The 21,987-nt window shown below is 40.5% G+C and overlaps 1 protein-coding gene and 1 long non-coding RNA gene across 3 annotated transcripts; both read right to left on the reverse strand.

The window, feature by feature from the left end:
- Positions 1-296: 296 nt before the first annotated feature.
- Positions 297-8,639, reverse strand: SPMIP9 (sperm microtubule inner protein 9). Of its 2 annotated transcripts, XM_072636899.1 has the most exons (5): positions 8,581-8,637; positions 8,202-8,343; positions 7,909-7,950; positions 6,072-6,164; positions 297-800 (listed from the first exon to the last, which is right to left on the reverse strand). In XM_072636899.1, exons 2-5 carry the CDS (start codon positions 8,259-8,261, stop codon positions 426-428), a joined length of 570 nt encoding a protein of 189 aa, XP_072493000.1. In that variant the 5' UTR covers positions 8,262-8,343; positions 8,581-8,637; the 3' UTR covers positions 297-425. The 2 variants fall into 2 exon arrangements, with proteins under 2 accessions (XP_072493000.1, XP_072493001.1); XM_072636900.1 differs by lacking the exon at positions 8,202-8,343 and having other exon boundaries at positions 8,581-8,639.
- A 7,152-nt stretch (positions 8,640-15,791) lies between these two features.
- LOC140528589 (uncharacterized) lies at positions 15,792-20,777 on the reverse strand. Its single transcript, XR_011975217.1, has 3 exons — positions 20,630-20,777; positions 17,517-17,655; positions 15,792-15,964 (listed from the first exon to the last, which is right to left on the reverse strand). It is a non-coding gene; the product is annotated as an uncharacterized lncRNA (long non-coding RNA).
- Positions 20,778-21,987: the final 1,210 nt, after the last annotated feature.

Below are 21,987 nucleotides of genomic sequence, written 5' to 3' on the forward strand. Positions count from 1 at the left end.
AGGAGGGAAGAGGAAGAAAGGATTTTTAGTCTTCAAATCATGGGCTCATAGATTTAGGACTTGGAATTCATATGGTACAACTCCATTTATAGATGAGTCTTTAGAGAGGTAAAGCAACTATCTAAGGTTAAACAGACAGTTGAAGCAAGACTCGAACTCCTGTACTTGAAACACAGACCTCTTCAATGCAACATCCTGCCTCCCAGTTTATTAGTGCTCCCCCAGTGATAAGCATCATGGCATGGTATACTTGGCAATAGCTCAATGAGGCAAGATAAAGAAATATAGGACAGGGCTGTGAGCTGCACTTTCATATTTTATTTAAATTGTGACCCTTGCCCTCCAAGAGAGTAAAACGGTGAATGTTGCATAGTATCCCCTCCTACTGGCTTTCCATTGGCAAGGTTGGTATAGGTAAAATGGTTTTAAGGGACTCTATCGAAACGGGATAGGTTTCGGATCTGAAGGGAATTGTGTGTCAATCGGTCCCTGAGTTCACCAATCTTTGGAAGTGGATAATTAAGTTCTGTAGGTTTTGGAAGTCTCTTATACTCATAACTAGTGTTGAATTCTGGGTTCTTTTGGGGATTCAAGCAAGGACAGCACTCTCTGGTACAGACCATAGGCTGTGACGGAAGGGCCTTTTGGGCCACTTCTTGAGAGAAGGTACAGGGCTCTAGGTCTCCTGCTGTTGTTTGGGAATCCTTGAAAGCTGGGTATCCTTTCATCAGCATCGAAGCAGACGTGGGAAGATTTGGGCAAAATTGCTTTTGCCGTAACTGGATTTCGACCCTCTGTTGCTGTGGAACCAAAGCAGACACAAATCAAGGGCTGAGAGGAGGAAGGGGTCACCCACTTCATATTTTTTTTTTCCAGGATGCCACAATTCATTTGTCACCCACCTTCTTGCTGTTTCTCAAATACAGCAGGGCATTTCTCACCTCTGAGTTTTTGCCCAGGCTGTTTGCCATGCCTGGAATCAATCCTTTGCTTGTTGACTGACTGACTGAGCTTAAAAAAGAGAAAGGGTCCTCTCATGATGGAAGTTCACAAGTTCCTCAAGAATCTGTCTGACCTCTCTTTAGAAATCAGCACCTTGGTTTCCAAAGAGGGAAAATGTCATGATGGAACTACCAAGAGTCTTGAAGTCTAGATCACCTTGTTCTAATTAATTAGCTATGCTCTAAGTTGGCCAAGTCACTAACTTTTCTGAGCCTTAGTTTCCTCATCTCTGAAAGAAAGGGTTCAACCAGAAGGTTGATTTCCTTCCTCCATCAATGCAGGTTTATATCTTGCATAACTTTAGAGATTCATCTGGAATAGAGGGAGGTTGATTGGGTCATACAGCTAATAAAGGGTCAGATTGCCCAGGGTCTTCCTGGTTCCAAAGCAAATATAGTCTCTGCCCTTAAGAAAATTACAAATTCTAACGGAGAAAAAAACATATATGCCAATAGGCATATACAAGATAAAGTCATGATAGCAATAAGGGAAAATAATGGAGAGGATAAGCATAAACAGAGGAGGAATAATGTGATCACTTCTTTGCAGACGATATGGCTTATTTAGAGAACACCAAAGTAAACTAAAATATCAACTCCATTCAGAACTTCAGCAAAGTTGCAGTATATGAAATAAATACACAAAAATCATCAACATTGCTGTGCATTCCCAACAAAACCCAGCCTGAAGAGATAGAGACATTCCATTTAAAATAACAATAACATGTATACAGCATTGAAGGATCTATTCCCCTTCAAGAAACACATGGGAAACTGTATAAATACCACTATAAAACACTTTTAGTAGAAAAAAAGACAGGTCTAAATATGGCAGAAATATTTATTGTTCATGGGCAAGCTGACTCAATATAATACAAATGACAATACTGCACAACTTTATTCAGTCATATTAATGAAACTATCAAAAGATTCATTTGTAGCATGAGAAAAAATAATAAAATCATCTGGACAAACAAAAGGTCAAGAATCTTAAGAAAAGTAATAAAAAAGAACAGAGTAATGCTAGGAGCACCAGATCTCAAAATATATTGCAAAGCAATGATCGTCAAAGTCATTTTGCACTAGTTGAGAAATAGATTGATCAGTGGAAACTGTAGGTACACAACGTACAAAAACAAATAAACCGAGTAATCCGGCATTTGATAAACACCCAAATACCGGCTCTTAGGTAAGGATTTACTGTTTGTTAAAAACAGCTAAAAAACCCAAACTAAAAAAAACTAGACAGCAGTCTGGCAGAAATTGCTTAGACTAACAGTTCATATAATATAACCAGATAAGTTCCAAATGGATATTGATTGAGCTTTAGATAGAAAATATCACATGATTAAAAAAAATCAGAGAAACAAGGAAGGCATTTTATTTTGGATCTATGGATAGGGAAGAGTTCATGATCAGACAAAGGTTAGAAGGGATCACAGCATATCAAATGGACAATTTTGATTATATTGAATTAAAATAGCTTGCACAGACAAAGTCAATGCAACTTAATTAGAAGGGAAACAGTTAACCGTGGAAAAAATCTTTGCAGTAAATTTCTTTGATAAAGTTTTCATTTCCTATATGTAAGGAATTGATTCAAATTTATAAGAATAAGACCCATTTTCCAATAGAGAAATGGTCAGAAGATATGAACAGCAACTTTCAAAGGAAATCCAAACTACCAACAGAGAAATGAAAAAAATATGTTCCAAATCATTACTACTTAGAGAAATGCACATTCAAACAACTCTGAGGTTCTATACATTACAACCATCAAATTAGCAAATGATAAAAAAGGAAAGTGATCAATGTTGGAGGAGCATCAGAAAAAAAAAAAGGAACATTAATGCCCTGTTGGTTGAGCTATGAATTGTTACAGCCATTCTGAAAAGCAATTTGGAACTATGCCCATAAATCTACCAAACTATGTATGCATACACTTTGACCCAGCTAAATGATGAAAGGGATGGGTGCAGAGAAACCTGGGAAGGAAGGAGAGAAAGGGAGAAGAAGGGAAGAAAGGAGGGAAGGAAGAAAGGCTTGTGTTTGTCCTTCATTCTCAAAGAGGTCCATGACATCAAGATGATGACATGATTTAAAGATGACTTTGATCTGAGTGAGAGGGAGCTGCCATACAAGATCACCAACCTCACCTTCTTCTTCTTCTCCTGAGCCATCTGAGTCCAGTGGCATGATATTCATCAGGATACCTGGAGATGACCCAGGATGTAATGTGAGACCCTGGCTCTTTCAGACTTAGGCCTTGAAGGAAGAAAGGAAGAAATGAAAGAAGGAAGGAAGGAAGGAAGGGACAGAGGTATGAAGGGACAGAGGAAGGGGTGAGGAATCTGTACCAGTTCAGGCAGAGTGAAGTAAGCAAACCCAGAAGAACAATCTATAAAGGATGTTGAAAAGACAAACAACCATGAAAGACTTAAGCACTCTAATCAATACAATAACCATTTTCAGAGGACCCATAGTGTTACCCATCCTTGAACAGATAGGTGATAGATTCAAGTAAGAATGAGACATTTATTTTTGGATATGGTCAATATGGGAATTTTTGTTTGACTATGTATATTTGTCATGAGGGTTTTTTCTTTTTCTCTTCTATTTTTTTTGCACTTAACAGAAGTGGGATGTAGAGAAAGTAAATGCTTTTTCATTGAAAATTGTTTAAAAGTTTTTTTAAAAAAAAATAAACTCAGAGCAGTTAGAAGTTAACCTTTGAAAAGAAGTCACTAGTAGGAGCTGGGAGGATTGGGAAAGGCTCTCTGCAGAAGGTGGCATTTGAACTGGGTCTTACAGGAAGTCGAGGATTACAATGAGAAAATTCATGGTGGAGAGGGCATTCCAGGCAGAGAGGACAGGCAGTACCAAGGTACAGGGGTAGAACACTGTATTTAAGGAACAGCAGGTAGACCAGTATGGCTGGATTGTAGAGAGCATGGAGCGGAAAGGGTTTTATGCAAGGGGATGATGGCTTTATTTTTATCCTTATAGTGGCATTTTATAAATATTTATTGATCAACTTTTTCAGTCTTTTAAAAATATATATTTATTTTTAATATGACTTAAAGGAAAAAAACGTTACTTACCTACTGACACTTCCTTTTTAAAAAAACCTTTGAGCTCCAGATTCTCTACCTTTCTCCAGTCCCTCACCTAACCGTTAATTGGGGAATGGTTAAAAACGAGTTGTAGTATGTGATTGTCCTGGAATACTACTGTGCTGTAAGAAAGGATGAGCTTGTTCACTTTAGAAAGATATGGAAATATTTGAATGAAATAATAAAGAGTGAAATAAGCAGAACCAAGAGATTATATACAGTAACAGCTATATTGTTTGAAGAGTACTGTGAATGACTAAGTTATTCTGAATACTCAAATCAACTACAAAGGACCTATGAAGATATTATATACCTACAGAAAAAGAATTAATAAATGGAAGTATACATAGTATGATTTTACACATACATATATGTAATCTGTGTCAAATGGTGTATGGGGTGGAGAAGAAGGAGGATAGTTTGGAACTTAAAATGTAACAAAAAAATAAATTAAAAATTAAATTAAATTAAAAACTTTTATCAAGAATTGAATTATAAAAAAGACAGAACATGATATCAATTATTGATGTGAAATCATGCAAAGTATATTTCTGTATCAGCCATTTTGCAAAAAAAAAAGAATGAAAAAAATGATATTCCATTATTCAAAATTCATCCGTTCTCTCTGGAGGTGGATGATGTTTCATCATGAGTCCTTTGGAATTTCTTGGATCATTGTATTGAGTTGAATAACTAAGTCTTTCTCAGTTGATCATGACCAGTTGATTCCAATATAGTAACTCTAAGGTTGAATTAAGCTATTATGTATGTTATGATCTGGATCTAAAGGGCCTGGGACTTGGAGTTCCAAGACCCAAATGGTTTTACCTAGTTCTGCTGCTTGCTATGTGATAGGGGTCAGATCAGCCTCTCTGGGTCTTAGTTTCTTCCTGCATAAAATGAAGGAATTGTACTCAATGTCCCCTAAGAGCTCTTTCAGATCAAAACCTTGTGTTCTTGTGACATTTTGGCTCTTTGTCCCTCTAACCTTTGTGACTGGGGCCCCTTCACTGCCACCTGTCACAGACTTGGAGACCAAACTCCTCTTAGGCATGAGAATATCCACTAGCTCCCAATTTGGGCCACCAGCCTTGCCCCACATCCTATCTGTTTCCAAGGCTCTGGACTTGTCAGTCTGTGACTCAGCCAGATTGTTGCACCTCAGTACCAATGAATTGGCTTTTAGTTTGACCTTCAGTGCCCAAGTGCCTGACTTGGCTTTCTTCCAGGCACCCTAGTTCCTTCAGGGTTGTGCTGCTAAGTTGAATCTTTCCCATCTTTCATTTCTAATTCTGTCCCCAGACTTCAACCCTAGAGTTGGAATACAAGCTCCTTGAGGGAAGGGAATACAAGCTCCTTTATTTTTTTGTTGGCCCTTTGTCTCTAATGCCTAGCAACAGCACAGTAGTCGGCATCTAGTGGGCAATGAATCAGCGTTTGACTCAACTGACTTGACAGATTACTGTCAAAGTCATTTTTTTCACCCTTTATGAAGTAAAGGGTTGAATCTAATGATATCTAAGGTCCCTTCCCATTCTGAATCCTGGGGTACCACGATACTCATGAGAACCTGCCACTCATTGGTTGTGTGACTGGCTCTCATCTGATCATTTGTCTCATACCTAGAGCTTTCTATGTCCTCTGAGTACCAATGTTTCCCCTCAGTCCTGCCCTGCTACTGCCTAAACCTCTCCCAGTTATGGAGAATACTTGGGAATGCTGTGGCTCCTGAAATCCTCTATGTGTGGTATGTGTGCATGCATGCAGGTGAGTGTATGCACACACACAATTAAATTCTGCATGCTACTGAAGTAGACTGCCCAATGCCACACAATGGTGATCTGCAATATTCTCCTGTTCCTAAGGAGATGAAGATCAGATAGTTATTTCAATGAAAAAAGAAGAAATGAAAGAATAGATGGGAGGAGGAACCAAATCCCATGGATGTCCCCTATACCTCCTCAGGATTTTCCAGATGGGGTGTGTACGTGGTGAAGTCCTTGAAGTCGGTTGTGTAGGAACTTTTGTACATACTTAAAGACACAGGTACCTGCAAATATATAATAAAAAGATAATTCAATAAAGAAATAAAATAAATAAAGAAGAATGCCCCCGATAGTCTCCCCAGCACTTAGTGCCCGGCACATAGTAGGCACTTCATAAATGTTTCTTCATTGACTGGAAATGCCAGCTTTATTTACTGGCAGATCAGATTCTGATTATTGTCGGTGCCTCCTAGCTGTGGCCATAGCATAGGGTAAAGATTTCTCCATTGTGAGTTCTATATTCCTACCTTGGCCCTGGTCATTTAGTAGCTATGAGTCATTAGGGAAATCACTTGACTGCTCTGGGTCTTAGTTTCATCCTTTGTAGAGTGGGGAGAATATCTGTACTACTAATCCTCCTATGTGAGGATTGAATGATACAACAGTTATTAAATGTTTGGAAACCAGAAGGCACTGTAACCATCATTTATCCTAGGCCTATTCAATAGATAGAGCAGTGAGTCAAGAATCAGGAAGACCTGAGTCCAAATCCAGCCTCAGGCATGCCAAGCTATGTGACCCTGGGAAAATCACTTAACCTCTGTCTGCCTCAGTTTCCTTAACTTTAAAATGGCACCTTCCACAGTTGTTAGGATCAAATGAGTTAATAATGGTAAATTGCCTGGCACATAGTAGGTGCTAGATAAATGTTTATGCTTTCCTTTCCCACCGCTAAGAAATAATCTGTACAGTGGAAAAAGGCTCAGGAGAATTGGATTTAAATCTTGTTGCTGACACTTATCTCCTGTCTCTGACCCTTAAACCATTGATTTGTTAATTAATATTTATTATTAACTTACATTAGATGATCAGCTCCCTGAGAGCAGGGGTTGTCTTTTGCCTCTTTGTATCCCCAGGACTTGGCATAGTACCTGGCATCTAATAAACACATCATCAATGTTTGCTGAATGATTGATTATAGCTGGAAGGGACTGTCCTGATCCAATCTAATCCCCTCATTTTTCTAGGAGATAGAGGCTAGATGACTTGACAGCTAATAAGCCAGAATTCAAACTAAGATCATCTAATTCCAAATCCTACATCCATAGTTCTTTCTACTATATAACTTCCTATGACCATTGGCAAGGCCATCAAATGTTAGGGAATAGTACTTACAGAGAGACTACATGGAGTGGTGGCTAGAGAGCTGGAGTCAGGAAAACCTGAGTTCAGATTCTGTCTGTGACACATGTAACCTGGGTCAAGTCACCTCATTTCCTTGGGGCTCTAAGCAACGCTCTAAAACTACAATTTGCAGAATAAGAGAAATTACTTATGAAAGTAAGAGAGGGTCCTGATGAAAATATGGCTCTAGTTTAAAAAAAGGGGGAAGGAGGATAATCATAACGCCTACTAGTGGTATGACTCTGGGCCTCAGTTTATTCATCTGAAAGAGAGGATAGTAGCACCCCTATATCACAGAGTTGTTGTGAGGCTCAATAGATAATATCTGTGAAGCGCTTTGCAAACTTTCAAGTGTTAAATAAATGTGATCTATTAATATCTACTCATCCAAAAAAGCCTCTTTTTACACATGAGTAAACTGAGGTCTGGAAAAGTCAAAGGATTTGACCAAGGTCCCCATAATTGAGTATTAATCTCCATTTTCCTGCCTGATATAAAATGTATCAATTGTAGATGAATGTTTCAGGATCCACTGAAAGGATTAGGTAAGATGTGAAGCTACATCCCAGTGATCAATCCTTAAGATGTCTGAGAAAAATGTAAAGGAAAGTCTTGGCAGCTCACCTGACCAGGATACAACCTACCCTTCATGATGTACAGGAAACCCTAGGAAGAAGATAAGTTAGCTGTAGCAAGTAGGCAGATGCCAGGGGTTGGGGGAAAACCACACACTGACCACCTCCATCCCAGCTAAGCAAACCCTCCCTGGCTTCGCTGTTTCACTATCTACCTTCTACCATTTTACCCATGAGATAAAGGGAGAAGGTCCAGGCAGGTGGGTGGTCAGCCTCAGGGGAGTTGGGCAGTAGGCAGCAGGAAGGAACCTAGCCACAAAATCTTGGGGCTCAGAGACAAACCTCCTTAGAAGGCCTGTAGCCAAAGTGTTGGGTATTAAGGCAGAATTCCAGCTCTGGCATCAGAAAGTGGGATGATAGGTGGAAACCCCTTCATCTTGGTCCAGCCCATGGCAGTGATGAAGACTGGTGCAGGGGCAGACAACTGTGGGCAGTGACCAGGAACAAAGAGATTTGACACAGATTTGTTCTATGTAATGCTTATACTGCCCATCTAATCCACCAGGAAACCAAAGTGCTACAATGGGTGTTACTAGGCAGAGCCAACTGAACCAGGGATCCCAAAAAGACCAGGCCTGGAATCAGGGGTCAGCTACTGGAGAATCCCCATAGAAGGAATGCCTGGCTCTGTGGAAGTCTGTGGGTGGATGGGAAAGGCTACCTGGCTGGCAAGGTGTGACAGCTTTCCAAGGAGACGGTGGTGTCTGCTGACCTCAGGAGGCCATACCCAGGACAAAGACAAACTTTGCATTATGACATCAGACAGAGAAAATAATGGGAGTTCAGACCCCTGAACGGTACAAAGCGCTGTGTACATAACAGACTCCTACGACCTGCAGCCTAAACAACTGACAACAAATGGTGTGTTACTCCGGTAAATCTCTTTTCTCCTTCCTCTATTTACTTGATTTGAAAACACTGGAAAAATACCAAGCCACTAAAACAAAACTAAACTGAATCATGACAGTAAACTTAGCCTGACATCACTAGTCATTCCTTTCTGTTAAATCTAAACAGGCTCAGACAGGCTTTACTGAACACTTGCTCACAACTTCCATCTCCCATGAAGGGGCACCCCCTTCCAATTTTCATGTCAATGTGTAGATTCTTCTCCATGGTGCTCCCCAATAAAGAAACTCATTAATGCTTGTGTTCCCTTCAAATTCCTTTCTGTTCTTCAGTCTAACTAGCCAAGGAACCTAAAATCTACTCTCTTTTGGTTTAACATTTATTCACCTACTTGTCTAATTATAATATATCATATCATGACACATATGATAATGTATAATGACTTAATGATAACTCAGATATTTACAAAGCACTTTACAGACGTTGCCTTGATTGAGGTATGCCGGACCTTTTTCCAAAGAGTGAGGTAGCTGTCAAAATTCAAAACCTCTCTAGAAGAGAAAGATTGACAATTAAAATAGTGGAAAGTGAGGGCATGTTCATCAACTGAGGAATGGCAAATAAGCTGTGGTATAAGATTGTGAGGGAATCTTACCTCGCTCTAAGAAGTGACAAGCAGGTGGATTTCAGAAAGGTATGGAAAGACTTGAATGTGGTAATGCTGAGTGAAATAAACAGAAACAAGGGAATGTTGTATTCAGCAACAGCAATATTGTTGGAAGAATAACCACAAATAACTAAGCTATTTTGAGTAATATGAACGTTCAAATCAACTGTGATGGACCGATGAAAAAAGATGCTCTTTACCTTCAGAGAAATAACTGAAATATGGAAGTATGTATTATATGGTTCCATATACACACATACATACATACATATACACACATATATATTATACATACATATATATACATACACACTATATAAACACATACATACATATATACATATTTTATATACGTGTTCTTCGAGAATGGACAACAACCACAGATATATATGAAAAATTGGTCTTTTCTAATGAGAGGTTGGGAGGAAGGGGAGATAACTCAGAACTCAAAATGTAACAAAAAATAAATATAAAATTATTTTAAAAAGAAGAAAAGCTCTTTGGTCCCAGTGGCAGGAGGAAGTCAACATGTGGTAAATGTGGATATCCTGCTAAATGCAAGAGAAAGTATAATTGGGATGCAAAGGTTAAGCAACACAACACCACTGGTAGGGGTTGAATGAGGCACCTAAAAATTGTCTATTTTCAATTCAAAAATGAATTCCATGATGGAATAACACCTAAACTCGAGAGCAGTTGTTGCAGCATCTAGTTGGTCTTGAGGATTCAACTGATTGTTAAAATAAATGTACTGAATGAAAAAATAAAGAAGGAAAAAAGAAGGAAAAGAATTACAATAGGAGAGAGGATTTTGGTAGGAAGAGTTCCACGCATGGGGGACAGATTACCAGTAAGAACTCATGGAGAATGCAGGATATGTTTGGACACAAGTATTACTCCAGTTGGGCTAGAATGTGGAGTGAAGGGAGTAGAAGGGAATAAGTTGGAGCTGTGTAATGATGGATTTGTGTTTTATCTGATAGATAATAGAAAGATATTGAAGATTTTTGAGGAGAGGAGTGACCATAGTCAGGCCTCTGGTTTCAGAAGATTATTTGACAGAGATTTATTTAAGAAACTATTACAATAGCCCAGGTTAGAGATAATGAGTCAGAGTGGTGGCCATGTGAATGGAGAACAGTGGAGTGGGTGGATGATTTATAATGGCAGCCTTGGCAAATGGGGATGGACAGGGAAGAAAGAGGCAAAGATAATTCATGGTGATTTGTTATGGTTTATGAGTTTTCAGAAAGTGTTGGGCAATTTAATTGGGAGGCTTTGACCAAGTGATTTATCCTGTCTGCATTTCCAGGTCTCATCTATTAAAAAGGTGTGAAAATACCTGTTCTCTTTTCCTCCAAGAATTATTTCCAGACTCAAATGAGATAATATATATAAAATCCTAAATGGCTCACATTTAATCTATATCCCTTTTCCTCCTTTTCTTTGCAGAGGTGGGGGCTTATGGATGTGGAACACTGCAGATGCTGTTAGGCTTGTTTGATATGTTGGTTTATTTTCTCTTTCTTTAGTGTTCTCTGTTATAAGGAATAGCTCTCTGGGGGAGGAGCCATATCAAAAAATAAAGGTTATAAAAAAGGCATCAATAAAATAAAGATATAATTTTAAAATTTTTAAATAGCACAAAATGGGGTTTTGCATGAATCCAGGATGTTTGCCAAAGTTTAGTGTCTAGAACACCAAGAGCCAGTTAGCATCATCATTTAATGTTATTTCTGAGGAGTATGTGTGTGTGTGTCAGGGGTAGGGGGGGTGGAATCCAGGGAATCTGTAATAAAGCCATCTACCATGGATCTCGATGTGTATTCTAGATCCTTGGTAAGGGATATGTACTTTTCTGTAGTAATACAGAGAACTCCTGATTGGTCCCCCATAACTACAGGGAGGGTGATGTAGTGTAAAAAGTGTAGGGCCTTGAGTGAGGAAGATCTGAATTCAAATGTGGCTGCAGGCACTTACTAGCTGTGTCATTTAACCCTGTTTGCCTCAGTTTCCTTATCTATAAAATGAGCTGGAGAAGGAAATGGCAAACCATTCCATATCTTTGCCAAGAAACCCCAAATGGGGTCACAAAGAGTCAGACAAAACTGAACGACAACAATTTGAAGAAGGATGGTGACTAGAGGTGAAAGAACTGTTATTAAAACACCCCCTCCCTCAACCTGCCCCACTCCTGAGCCTTGGGTCTAATCAAGAATTCCTGTATCCTCCCAGCGGAGGTGCCCATCCCTCAGCAAGGAGCCGAAGCACACGTCCAGCTTCCTAGAAGGTCCTCTAGCCAACCTGGGGTCTATCTTCATTATTCTTCAGCCACTTATAGAGTGGATCTTTAGGGATCACTTAATTCTACTCTCTTATTTTTCAGATACTATAGTCTAGTGGGTTGATGTGACTTGCCTAAAGTCACCCAAATTCTCCCCATGTTCTTTGTCCAGATCAGGAATTTTCTCACTCAATGTTGCCTTGTTGTGGGCTTCCCTCCCACTTCTGAGGTTCTGAGGAAGGGACACCTGGTCTTGGAGTCTATAACATCCCTGAAATTAAAGTTGTTGCTGATTTTAAGATGGAGGCACTAGAATGCTGGGAAATAAATAGGTGACAAGATGCAGTCTGCTTAAAGAAATCCAGTTCTTAGAGAGCTACTTTCTCTTTAAGATATCAGGGCAATACCTTACTTAGAACACAAATATCCAAAAAGGCAACCTTAACCATGATGATGCAGTGGTTAGAGCACTGGGCTTGGCCTCAAGAAGACCTCAGTTTGAATCCTTGCTCAGACACTTAACTGTGTGACTCTGAATACTTAATCACCATGAGTCTCAGTTTCCTCATCTGTAAAGTGGGGATAAAGATAGCACTTAACTCACAGGTTTGTTGGGCGGACAAATGAGATGTATGTAAAGTGCTTTGTATACCTGAAAATATCGTATGAATATTAGCTCTTATTAAATTTACAGGATCTCAATTTTTTTTTAAAGAGAAGACAGTATCTGCAAACTATGGACCAGTAAACTCTACTTGCTCCTTCCCCTCTCCCAGTGTGCTTTTCTACAAAGACCTTTTTGCCCTTTCTCCCTTCAGTGCACAAGTGGTTGCTATTACCGTGTCATGGAGATCTCACTCACTTGGCATCTAGGGGGAGGGGACTTAACTAGGAAAGCCTTTTCTTCCTTTCCTTCCTCTTTGGGGTCCTCTGGTACTTCCTGGCAGCATGACCCTGGGCCAGTCACTTGACCTGTCTAACTCAGTTTCCTTATCTATAAAATGAGAATAACAACATCTCTCTCCTAGTATTGTTGTGAGGATCCAATGTAAAAGCACTTAGCCCAGTCTCAGTATGCAGTAGATGCTTAATAAATGCTTGTTCCTTTCCCCTCTTCCCTTTAGCAGATCTGTAGTTTTAGGAGAAGCAAGAATTAGCTGGGAACAAGGACAGTACCTGTCTGCTACCTAGGCCTGGTCTACTTGAAGAGACAATGCCCAATGGCTAATTAGTGGCTGTGAAAGAATTGTTCTGTGGACCAAACAGGCTTAGACATTGGCCCCAAAGTCTCTTTGGCCATTTCCTCTTTGACTAGATCTTAATCTTGTGGACTCTTCTGATGGCACATGGTAAGAGACACAGCTGGAAGGAGAAAGGCCTTGGGCCCTCCTCACCAAGGCTCCCAGGTGGCCCTGGTTCTTCTCCAGCTTTGGATTTGTTCTTTCTTTTGAACTGAAGGGACAGTGGCATCCTAGCATCCCAGAATCTGAATTTTTACAGCCAGTTTGGTGCTGATGGCCAGAGGAACAAAGAGTGACCAGGGTAATTCAGACCAAGATTCATCCAATATTCCAGGCTTGTTTGGTCAGGAAATTAGTGGGATCAAGATTATGTAGGCATGGTGTTGAATGAGCCTTCTCTCCCAGAGATAAGCGGAGATGTGGGATAGGGAAGAGTATGTCCCCAAGGTATTGGGGGAAAGTTTGTATGATTGTTCTGTTTATAACTTTGAAATAAATACCTCTTTGTAAAAGCTAATTGATCTTAGTTGATTAAATGGAGCATTACTAACTGGTGGCTAACAATAGGGGAACATGGGGAAAACAGTGGCTTTAGAGAAGAGAGACCCCCAATCTCCTCAGGGTACCCTAGGACCAGAGCATACTAGGGACATAATATTTCTGCTTCTGAAGATGGACAGTGATCTAGCCACCAGGCAATGGAATGTGACCTGGAAGACCTAATGGTCATGGACTTGGAAGACCTAACGGTCATGGACTTGGAAGACTAAATCCTTGAACCTTTGAGGAGTTCATGGTAGTCTTTTTATACTTGAGCCCCACTTGGGGCAGGGGGTCACACTGGCCATGTTTCTTAAAAATCCTCCTCAGAAAACACTTCTCCTGAGCCATTTAACTACCTTCAATATCCTCAGTGGGCCATGAGAAAAGAGAGACATAATGACATCTGTAGCCTATGTGCCAATTCTTCACCCTGATATTAAAAGGCAACCAAAGAAACTAGAATTCCCACACTTTAGACACATGAGGTAAAAGAATTTTAGTGAATCAACAGGCTGTATATGTCCTTTAGATGTAGATGGTGCCTTTTGGTTCATGGCAGCCCAGGCCTCCAAGGCCTCAGCCCAGTCCTGGACAAACTGAATCAGGTGACTGGTCACTGGTATCTCACCATCTCAGTGTCAGTCCCAGAGTTTGCAATAAATAATACTTGGTGTTCCCTATGACATAACTGAAGGCCCAATCAACAGGCGGGAATTGATTAATCACTTACTATGGGTCAGTTGCTACATTAAGTACACAGAAAGCCCTCAAAGGGTTCATAGTCAGAGTCAACATGCAAACAACTATGCACACGCACAAACTACTGAGTAAATGGAAAGTAGCCTCAGAGGAAAAGCACTTGCAATGTATGCATGAAATCATCAAGAAAAATCAGACTTTGGAAACCCAGAAACATTTATTTTGATACCAATTAGGCCAGCTAACTGTTTTTAAAAAAACCTTTTGTAAACTGAGAGCCTCCTGTCTCAGCCTCTCTGTGCATCAGTGCCTTTCCTAAGACAAGCCATTAGGACTCTTATGATCAGAGGCTAAAAATGGTTTTACAAAACTGTTCTTAATGCCCATCACCTGGACCTTTGCCTAGCTCACAGGTGGGGAACCTGTGGTCTACAGGCCTTCTAGCCTCTATGTTAAATACATCTATTTTTCATTTATTCTGTGAACGTGGGCACACTAATAGACAACACAAAATCCAGTAGACCTGAAAGAACTGCTCTTATTGCAAGAGAGCTCAATAGATATCGCATCCAAATAGCAGCCCTGAGTGAAATGAAGGCCAGTTTACTGAAGTCTGGGCTGGATACACCTTTCTCTGGAGTGGATGCAGTGAAGGGGAGTGCCATGAAGCTGGCGTGGGTTTTGCAGTCAAAACTAATCTAATCAGCAAGCTGGTATGCCTGCTACAAGGAGTGAATGACAGGTTCATGACAGTGCGATTGCCACTCACAGGAAAACACTAGGCCACCACCATCAGTGCCTGTGCTCCCACCATAACGAACCCTGATGAAGTCAAAGAAAAATTTTATGAAGACCTAGAGACCCTTATCGTCAATGGGCCAAAAGAGGACAAGCTTATAATTCTGGATGACTTTAATACTAGAGTAGGCTCAGACTACCAGACTTGGCAGGGAGTCCTAGGGAGGAATACAGTTGGAAACAGCTCCAGCAATGGTCATTCACTGCTGAAGACTTGTGCATCGCATGACCTTCTCATCACTTTTTACGCATATGCATATATAATACATTCGTGTATATGTGTGTTTTGTTTGCTGTTCAGTCATTTTCACTTGTGTCCAACTTTTCATGGCCCCATTTGGGGTTTTCTTGGCAGAGATACTGGGAGTGGTTTGCCATTTCCTTCTCACACAAACAGGGTGAAGTGACTTGCTCAGGGTCACACAGCTAGTAAGTATCTGAGGCTAGATGGAAACTCAGGTCCTCCTGGTTCCAGGGCTGGCGCCCTATCCATTGTGCCACCTAGCTGCCAGGGACTCATGACCAGCAGCTAAAAATCGTTATAGAATAATGGTTTTACAAAACCATTCTTAATGCCCGTATAGGGGTGGGGAACCTGAGTCCTCAAGGCCACATGTGGCCCTCTAGGGCGGCCCTTTGATTGAATTCATTCGGATCCAGGTTCCCCACCCCTGCATAACTTGTCTGGCACATTGCAGGGCCTTAATAAATGCTTATTGATTGAATAAGCAAGCAAAGAAGAAAAATTTAAAAAAACCAAAACACCAAAAACCAAGCCACTCCACCTGGGAGAAGGTCACCTGATGAGATGAGGCTGGGAGTCAGGAGCCTGGCGCTCCGGGACACTGGCTAAGTCCCCTCTCTCTGGGGGTAGGACCAGAAGATCCCTCAGGCTCCGGCCAGCTAGAACATCCAAAGGTTTCAGAATCCCACTGACTGCAGAATTTCGTTGGTGCTCATCCTGCTAATTATCAGAGACAAAGGTAAAGCTGGATTCTCCACATTACACTGTATGCAAATTGGGCATGTTAATAGATGTGAAATCACTGAAGGACATTCTTCTCAGAAACGTGAAACTCCAGGCTTACATTAAAGGGATTACAATTCATTTCCTTCTTAATTCTCCTAATGCTCCCTGGGAAGCCCTCAGGCCAGGGATTAAAGCACTTACTCCTTTAATTAGGAGCAAACCTTCCCTTAAAGTCTGACACACAGATTGCAAGTAAACATTACTAAGGCCTTTGTGCCAGGGAGGCCAGGGGTATTGATCTTCTTCCAATATAAATAAGCCCCAGTGGGCTGGGCCAGAGTGTCCCCCCAGTGCTTAAGCTGTATCTTGGGCCTATGTTTACTTAGTCAATACATCTTTTTAGAGGTGGGGGAAGAGGGAAAGAAAAACCATAAATCTGACAGTTCTGAAATATCCCCTTGTTTGGAGGGAGGTGGACACTTGCTTGTGCTGGGTCATTCATTGGCTTTGGAGTCAGCAGACAGGGTTCCATGCTGGGTGTCTATGGCAAAGTGGACTTTCTCATCTAGATAATGGGGATAAAAATACTCTTAACAATCTACCTAACAGGGCTGTGAGGACTGAATGATATAATGAATGTTAAAAAAACCAAAACTCTAATGTTTTCTAAAAATATTTCTAAATGTTAAGTTTTAGAAATAAATCTTATCCTTTCATTTACATTTGCATCCATAATGCTGAAGAACATGAAAATTTAGAAATGGTGTTTATATTTATGCAAAGCCTACAGAGTATGGCATTAAGAATAATTAAAGAAAAAAAGAATCATTCTAAGAAACATTCCTTCCATTCTTAATCTCTAGTAATAGTCCAAATGGCCTATCGTTAGGAAAGGCACTGATCCATAGAGAGGCTGGGACAAGAGAGGATTCCTCTTACAAGAGTTTTTCAAAACAGTTGCCTGGAATATTTGGTTTCAATTTCCATGCTTCTGAGTATCCAAAGCTTGATTTTCCCAGATGAGCTTGTTCTTGCACATATTGCAATCCCTCTAAAATTACCTTTCAACTAATCTATACATCCCTTAGTAGGCCAGTGGACGAACACTGGAATATACTGGAATCAGGAAAACTTGAGTTCCATTCCTGCCTCAGATACTTACTAGCTACAATATCCTGGACAAATCAGTTAATTTGTCTACTTCAGTTTCCTCATCTGTCAAATGAGGGTAATAATAGCACCTATATCCCAGGGTTTTTGTGAAGATAAAATGAATAGAAATAGATAGATAGATAGATAGATAGATAGATAGATAGATAGATAGATAGATAGATAGATAGATAGATGATAGATAGATGATAGATAGATAGATAGATAGATAGATGATAGATAGATGATAGATAGATAGATGATAGATAGATGATAGATAGATAGATGATAGATAGATAGATGATAGATAGATACACACATACACACATTGCTTTACAAACCTTTTAAGAGCTACATAAATACTAGCTATTATTATGTTATGCAAATATTTATTTACCTGTTGTCTCTCTCATTAAAATGAGAACTCCTTTTACATTTTTTTTTTTTGGTATGTCCAGCACTTAGCACAATGCTTGGCATGTAGTAAATATCCAGAACTTGAGGCTAAAATAAATGAAGCATACAACCCTGATTGCCTTCAAAAAAAAAAAGAAATAAAAGAGGACATGTGTAGTAGTTTGAAAACCAAATTTCATATCAGCACCATTTTATGAATTATCTTTTACATGTTTAATATGGGGATTTTAGGGGTAGACGTTTTAGATCTGGACTTCAGTTACCTTTACCTACCTACTTCCAAGTGCTATTTGCTTGTATTTGTTTCTAATATGAAAACCGCCTTTATTTGCCTTTTTCATATCCATCGTCACTTAGCAAAGTGCCTGGCACATAGTGATTGATAATTGTTTGCTAATAACAATGACATTAGTTGAGCTGTCTCACCTGATCTAATTTGACCTCTTCCTCCCTGGGGCTGGGGCTGAGACCCAGCCCTCAAGGGCTCTGACCTACAAGTGCCATTCCCATTTTCACTTGGATCCATTAAACACAATCAACTCAGATTCACCAAAGATCTTTGTTTCCTCTTCAGTTCTGTATCATTGATCCTTTAGTATATGGGTCTTCAGGATACTCTCCTTCCTCCCTCAAATGTTTAATACTTGGCTCTTAGCCTTCTTGTTCATTCAGTTCCACTCTGTCTCCTGACTCTGGCATTTCTGATGGCTGACCCCATGCCTGGAATTCCCTCTCTCCTCATCTGCTCCTCCTGGCTTCCTTCAAGTCCCAGCTAAAATCCCACCTTCTATAGGAAGTTTTTTCTAATTCCTCTTAATTCTCCTGCCTCCTTTCTGTTGATTACATCCATTTATTTTGTATATAGTATGTTTGTACATGCTTGTTTGCAGGTTGTCTCTTCCAGTAGATTGTGAGTTCCTGGAGGGCAGGATTTGCCATTTGCCTTTTGCCTTTCTTTGTATCCTTTGTGTTTAGCGCCGTGCCTGACACATTGGAATTTAATAAATGTTTGACTGACTGCTCCTTTGAAAATCCTAACCCTTCCCTTCCTTGTGGTGTGTGTGCATGTGTGTGTACTTGTGTTTTCCATATGGGTTATGTGTGTACACATGGGTCTGTCTAGATAAGGATTAGACAGGGCATGAATAGATATCTCCAGAGGTTCCTCTGTTCACTCTTCTCCTAGAGAGTCTTTGACTCCCGCTAGTAGAGGAACCAGAAGATTGGGGGAGGTCTACTCTGCTCTCCTCAGAAAAAGGGTATCAGGCTAAAACTATATCTCTTTACTTCCCTCTCTAAATATTGTTAATCCAGAGGAAATAATTTAGGTTCAAGCTCCATTCTTGATTTCCCTCTCTTAAAGGAGAAGTGTTCCAAGTTATATATATCCCAGACTTGACCCTTTGTCACCAAATGCTACTTTCACAAAGACCATGTGAAGTGAACAGCAAATACATTTATCCAAGCTGCTGGCAAACAGAAATCAGAGAAAATATATGGTTGAAAATACACCAGGAAAAAGAAGTGTGTGCTCTCCCACTGGAAGTAGAATTTCAAAGGAGTCGAGAGAAAGTCTCAGATCTCTACCTAGGGGAAATTCCTGAAGTCTCTAGTATAGGAAGCTCAGTATAGGAACATGATGAAGGTTGGCTCCTCTACATGTTGGCTTTTCCTAGATTTTTTCTCTCCCTTCAGGGATTTTTCCCTGAAGAAAATCTGGAAGTCTTTGTCTTCTTTGTTGAGATTGGAAGAAAAAAACCTACCAAAATCTCTCATCTCGAAAGCCTTAATCAACTCCATCCTTCGTGCTAGAGTAGAGTATTGAGTAATAAATCACCAATGAGGAGACTTCCATGCAGACAGACTGAGCTGCGGATTACATTCAACTTCCTCAACCCACCTTTGATTCCCCTATTTTGACCACACACAGAAGGGACCACACTTTCTACATCTTTCTTATGGTATTGTGTCCCTTTGGTAAATCAGTTCAGCATTATACTATCCTCAAATCCCTTACTGCTTTGTCCTATTGTTGATCATATGTTGCCAAATCCCAGTTTTGGATAACTCATATGTCTTCTTCTATGCATGTGTTATTAAACAGAGTTGGGGAAAAAAATTAGGAAACCGTGCTGATTGGGTCCACTACAAATTTATGTTACATAATCTCAACTCTGACCTCACTGGAGGAAGGGAATCCTTTTACATTTTCTTGATCAATTTTCCCATTTGTCCCCTTCTCAGCTAAATTCTCTGAGAAAGCTGCCTTTGCTTCCTCTGGCTTCCAACCTCATCCCAAATACCTTCTCAAAAGTCACCCATGGCTTCTTGTTACAATTCTTTTCTCAGTCTTCATCCTCCGTCTGCCTGCATCTGTTAAGGCTGTTGATCACCCTAGCCTGGGATGGGAGCCTGTGAAAATCTCTAGGACACTCTCTTCTCTAGGTTTTTTTCCAATGGCTCCCTCCTGATTCTCCCCCTACCTGGCAAATTCCTCCTCTGTATTCTTCATCCAATAACCACAGGTGTCCCTCAAGGCTTTGTCCTGAGCTCTCTTTCTTTCTCTATACTGTTTCTCTTGGTGATCTCGTTACCTCTCATGAATTAAATTATCTTCTCTGCAAATTGATATATGGGGTGTCCCAAAAGTCTTACTGCACTTTAAGTTTTAGGTGGAGCAGTAGCTACAGCACTGGGCCTGAAGTCAGGAAGATCTGAGTTCTAATCCAGCCTTAGATGCTTGCTAGCTGTGCAACCTTGGGCAACTCATTTAATTTCCATCTACCTCAGTTTTCTAAACTATAAAATGAGGATCATATTATTTATCTCAAAGATTTGTTGTGAAGATCAAAGGAGATAGTATTTGTAAAGCACTTAGCACAGTGCCTGCACATAGTAGGCATTTAACAAATGATTATTCCCTTAATAAGCTTAAAACTGCACTGAGATTGTAAACACTCTCTGCATTCAGTGCTAACCTCCCTCTGGACCTCTTGTCTTGGATCATCAGCTAGTTTTGCTTATCTTAAACTAGACGTCCTGTGGGGATCTCAAACTCATCATGTCCAAAAGAGAACTAATTTTCTTCCCCACCTCAATCCTCCTTTCTTTTTGAACCTTCTATTTCTATTGAGAGCAACATCTTCCTTCCAGTCACCCAAACTTGAAATCTAGTTGTCATCTCTGGTGTCTACTCCGTCTCCCCCTCCAAATGCAATCAGCTGTCATCTTGCCATTTTTCTCTTTGTAACATCTCTCAAACATGTGCCCTTCACCTCTCTGACAGGGCCTCCACCATGGTATAGATTGTTGCTACCTCACACCTGGATTATTGTGACAGCCTGCTCATCAGTCTCCCTGTCTCCTCTCTCTCCACTTGATCTTCTTAAAACACAAGTATGAATGTATCACCTCCAGTTCAAAAACTAGCTCATTACCTCCCAGATCAGATATAAAATCCTGTATTTGGCTTCTAAAGCCTATCAGTCCCTCTTTACCTTTCCAATCTTCTTAGAACTTACAAACACTCCTCCCTCCTCCAAATACATTCACATCTCTTAGATCCAGGGACACTCACAAGCCTCCTCATTTCCAAGCTTTGAGCATTCTTACTGCCTGTGGAAACCTCTCCCTCCACATCTCCACCTTCTGACTTCCCTGGCTTCCTTCAAGTTACAGTTAAAATCCTTTCTACCTCCTCTGCAAGAAATCTTTCCCAATCCTCCTTAATCTTAGCACCTTCCCTCTGAGATTGTTGGTCAGCACTTCACTTTGTCCCATTCTTCCTGACCCTATTTTGAAGTTTTTTTGGCAAAGATCCTGGAGAGCTTTGCATTTCTTTCTCCAGCTGGTTTTACAGACGAAGAATTGAGGCAAACAGATTTAAGTGACTTGTCCAAAGTCACACAGCTAAGTACCTGAGGCTGGATTCGAACTCATAAAGATGAGTCTTCTTAATTCCAGACCACACCCTTCTGGAGACTTCATGCCTCACTCTCTCAATTTATCCTGTATATACCTGAAGAGTGCAAAGTTTTTTGTTAGATTCTTGAGGGCAGACACTGTATTTGCCTTTCTTGGCATCCCTGGGGCTTGGCACAGTGCCTGGCACATAGAAAGCACTTAATAAATGCTAGTTGACTGACTGACTTCCCTTGGCCCCTTTCTACCTTTACTGTCTTCTGAGGGCTTACTCACCCCTACATCCTCCACAGTTACCAACACTGAGCTGCTGCTGTTGCTTCTCAAAGATGATCCTGTAGCTCTCATCTCCAAGCCCTTCATGCCTGAAATGCTCCTCCTCCTTCCCTTTGACTCCTTTCCTATGTTCCTTTAAGACTCAGCTCAAATCCCACCTTCTTCCAGGGGTCTTTCCAGGGCACCCCTCCCCCCACGACCAATACCTCTAAGAAGACCTTCCATCTGCTCTGCATATATCTTGTATCTAACTA

This window comes from Notamacropus eugenii, chromosome 1 (assembly GCF_028372415.1).
Source record: "Notamacropus eugenii isolate mMacEug1 chromosome 1, mMacEug1.pri_v2, whole genome shotgun sequence".
Classification (NCBI taxonomy): domain Eukaryota; kingdom Metazoa; phylum Chordata; class Mammalia; order Diprotodontia; family Macropodidae; genus Notamacropus; species Notamacropus eugenii.

What these genes read in the sequence shown, in the direction of transcription:
- SPMIP9 (XM_072636899.1), bottom strand. Translation starts at nt 8,261, where the DNA reads ATGCCAGAGCTGGAATTCTGCCTTAATACCCAACACTTTGGCTACAGG. An exon ending in GCTACAGGCCTTCTAAGGAG is followed by an intron (nt 7,951 to 8,201) that starts GTTTGTCTCTGA and finishes TCTTCTTCCTAG; the next exon opens with GGTTTCCTGTACATCATGAA. An exon ending in ATCTGGAAAATCCTGAGGAG is followed by an intron (nt 801 to 6,071) that starts GTATAGGGGACA and finishes TTGGTTCCACAG; the next exon opens with CAACAGAGGGTCGAAATCCA.